The sequence below is a fragment of the Atta colombica genome, unplaced genomic scaffold (genome assembly GCF_001594045.1).
Source record: "Atta colombica isolate Treedump-2 unplaced genomic scaffold, Acol1.0 scaffold187, whole genome shotgun sequence".
Lineage (NCBI taxonomy): Eukaryota > Metazoa > Arthropoda > Insecta > Hymenoptera > Formicidae > Atta > Atta colombica.
Genome location: NW_017259279.1, coordinates 1,339,224 through 1,342,120, shown reverse-complemented (window position 1 = coordinate 1,342,120; position 2,897 = coordinate 1,339,224). Strand labels below are relative to the sequence as shown.

The 2,897-nt window shown below is 29.6% G+C and overlaps 1 protein-coding gene across 1 annotated transcript in view; it reads left to right on the top strand.

Moving 5' to 3' along the window:
- The first annotated feature begins 1,480 nt into the window (after positions 1–1,480).
- Positions 1,481–2,897, top strand: part of LOC108686600 (dnaJ homolog subfamily C member 22) — a 5,135-nt gene continuing 3,718 nt past the window's right edge. The window contains exons 1-2 of the mRNA XM_018191998.1: positions 1,481–2,073; positions 2,409–2,556. Coding sequence (XP_018047487.1) covers positions 1,786–2,073; positions 2,409–2,556 — 436 coding nt within the window. The 5' untranslated portion in view covers positions 1,481–1,785. The remainder of the gene's footprint in view (positions 2,074–2,408; positions 2,557–2,897) is intronic.

Genomic DNA, 2,897 nt, shown 5'->3' with positions numbered 1-2,897 from the left:
TATATATATATATATATGACAATATTTTATAATAAGACAATGAATACTTGCTTAAGAATCGTTCTCCGAAAATTTTTATCCTAGCTCACTTTATGTGTTTTACAAAATAAATAATTACAGAGCAATGTCTTGATTCATCATTATGTTAAAACTGTATTGAAATAGATATATTTAAATCGAATAAATTCATTCATGAAATTTTACTGACATAAAAGCATATTATTTTAATAAACACAATATACATATATAATGTCATATATAATTTACATATATAATGTCGTCTGCAGACAGAGCAACTTCCTCAGTTACATTAACCTTGTTTACATCGAGCATTTAATATGCGTATTAACCAGTAACTTTTTATAAAATTATTTTAATTTTTTAATTTCGGCATATAAACATATACACAATATGGCTATTTAATTAATTATCTAGATACATAATGTACCAGCTTAGTACACTATTCTTTAAATGTATTGTCGAAATTAAGATAATTTAATAGAATGTTATTATTTAGTACACGTATCAAGTGTTTGGTAAATTAGAACATTAATTCCTTACACTTTTATTTTCCTGTTCGATTTTCAGAATAATTATTAAACGATATCGTCTTTGTATTTGTGATCTACTCTTTTATTGTTTTGATTTTTTATATCTACTTATATCTTATATAATTATAAGAAAAGGAAATAATTTTTACATTGTGATATTACATTTACGACGTGCAACATGCAATTAACAAAAAATATTGCAACTGACTTTGATTATGATTTTTCACAGTTCTATAATAATTAGAACTTTAAGTTTAAATATAAAATGTTTTAAGGTTTGAAAAATTTGAATAGAATATTGATATATAATAGAATATTGATATTTTGACCTGCGTCGAATAGATTTTGATATTTCTTAGTAATTTCATCTGTTGAGTGATACGTTCAAGTAATCTGACGCACTTTTAAGAATGTTGATAAGTTCATTATTTTTTTTCCAATCGAATCAAAATTCTAGAAATATATACATCTATAAATACATTTTTTGATAATTAAATTTTCCGATAAAATAAAATTTAATTATTTAAAAAATGATTTTTTTATTTGTTATCTTGTACATCCTTTTTAAATAGCTCAAGTTGCCAATGTGTTATTTCTGCAATAAAATTAAGCGTTGTTTCTGTAATATTATACAAGAATTTTGTTTCATTATTTATTGTATAAAATATAATACAATTGATTATTGATGATCAACGAGCTCAACATTTTGAACAATTTAAAAAGATTATTTATTAAAACATAATACAAAATATATCGTACAAAATATATGGTACAAAATATATCGTAATTAAATGATGTAACTGCTGTTACTAAGAATGCAATTGTAAGTTTTATAAATTAATAAATGTTTACTCAATTTGCTTTTATGTTTTCCTTCCAGCAATTGATGGATTATTTCCTTATTAGGAATATATATATTTCTGCTTGCTACGTCCCTGAACTGATACCGTTATACCTGGCGGAGCGTTGAACCAGAAACCGGTGCAGTGGAACCACGACCGTCATTTCACGATATACCACCGAGTGTACCTGAGTCCAAAAACAGTAAAAAGTTATTTGCATGTAAACTTTTATTTTGCCTGTGAAGATGTGTAAATGACGACGACACAGTAGGACATGTAATTCTTTGCGTAGAATTTCGTAAAATTTCCGACCAGGACAAGTAATTGTCCACGCGATTAATCGATAGTGATTCAAAATGGGTATTTTGTGACCTGTTGCTTTAGAAGATAACATGGAAAAAGCGAAAGAAAATGGATTGTATATGCATGATCCGGGGTATAAAAGTGTTAAAACTAAGTTTTGGGCTTATTTTTTTTGGTTGTTCGGTGGACTCTTTGGAGCACATCATGTGTACCTCGGCAGAGACGATCAGGCATTCGTGTACATCAGTACATTCGGCGGTTATATAGGTTGCGGTTTTCTCAGGGACATTTATAGGATACCTGCATACGTGGCCGATGCGAATAACGACGCAAGGTTCATCGAGGATTTTAAACGAAAAGTCAGAGCTAATCGAAAGGTAAATAAATATTCGGCGTTTAGAATTCACAGACTAGCATTAGCCAATGACGTCGCTAGTCTTGAAATATATTTCTTAACATCAACCTTACACTACGATTGATGCCATTAACTTGTTCTGCATCGCTGTTATTCGAAGAATTGATGACGTTGCACATTATACGATAATCACGTACATAATACAATAATCATACAAATATTGAACCGCAATTTACTTGCTGACACGTACAGTAATTAAGGATGTAAGTGGAAGTTGGCAAAATAAATGCAAATCCGCGCTGACGCTTTGTAAACTAATGATGACGAAATCGAATTTATTATTATTTTTTTTTACAGCCGCCGTTTTCCGCAGTGCGATTTGCGGCGCAAGCTGCGGTTGCTTACTTATGGGCCGAGCTATTCAACAGTGCGATCCCGCAGGAAGAAGTGTACGGTATTAATTTCAGATATCTGCTGATTCTAGTACCGGCTGTGATCGCGTTAGGTAAGAATAGTATTAGAAAGAGAAAAAAAGTTCATTTCATTATTATCACGCGCGTTTTCTTATCGCGCGTTTGTTACAAGTCGGTTATTTCGAATGATAATATTTTAAGGTCGCAATATGTGACGTATGTCATTGGTTAAAAATAATCGCTGATGATAAATGGAAAATAACTAATGGAAAAGCCGACACTAAATCTGTTTTTATTTGTTTTCTAACGAGTTCTTTATTAGAATACTGTACCTTAAATTTCAACGAGTCGTTTTTATTTAATTCAAATAGAATTCAGATTTTCTTTACCCGGAAAAAAATATTATATAAATGAATATATTTTATATATAATT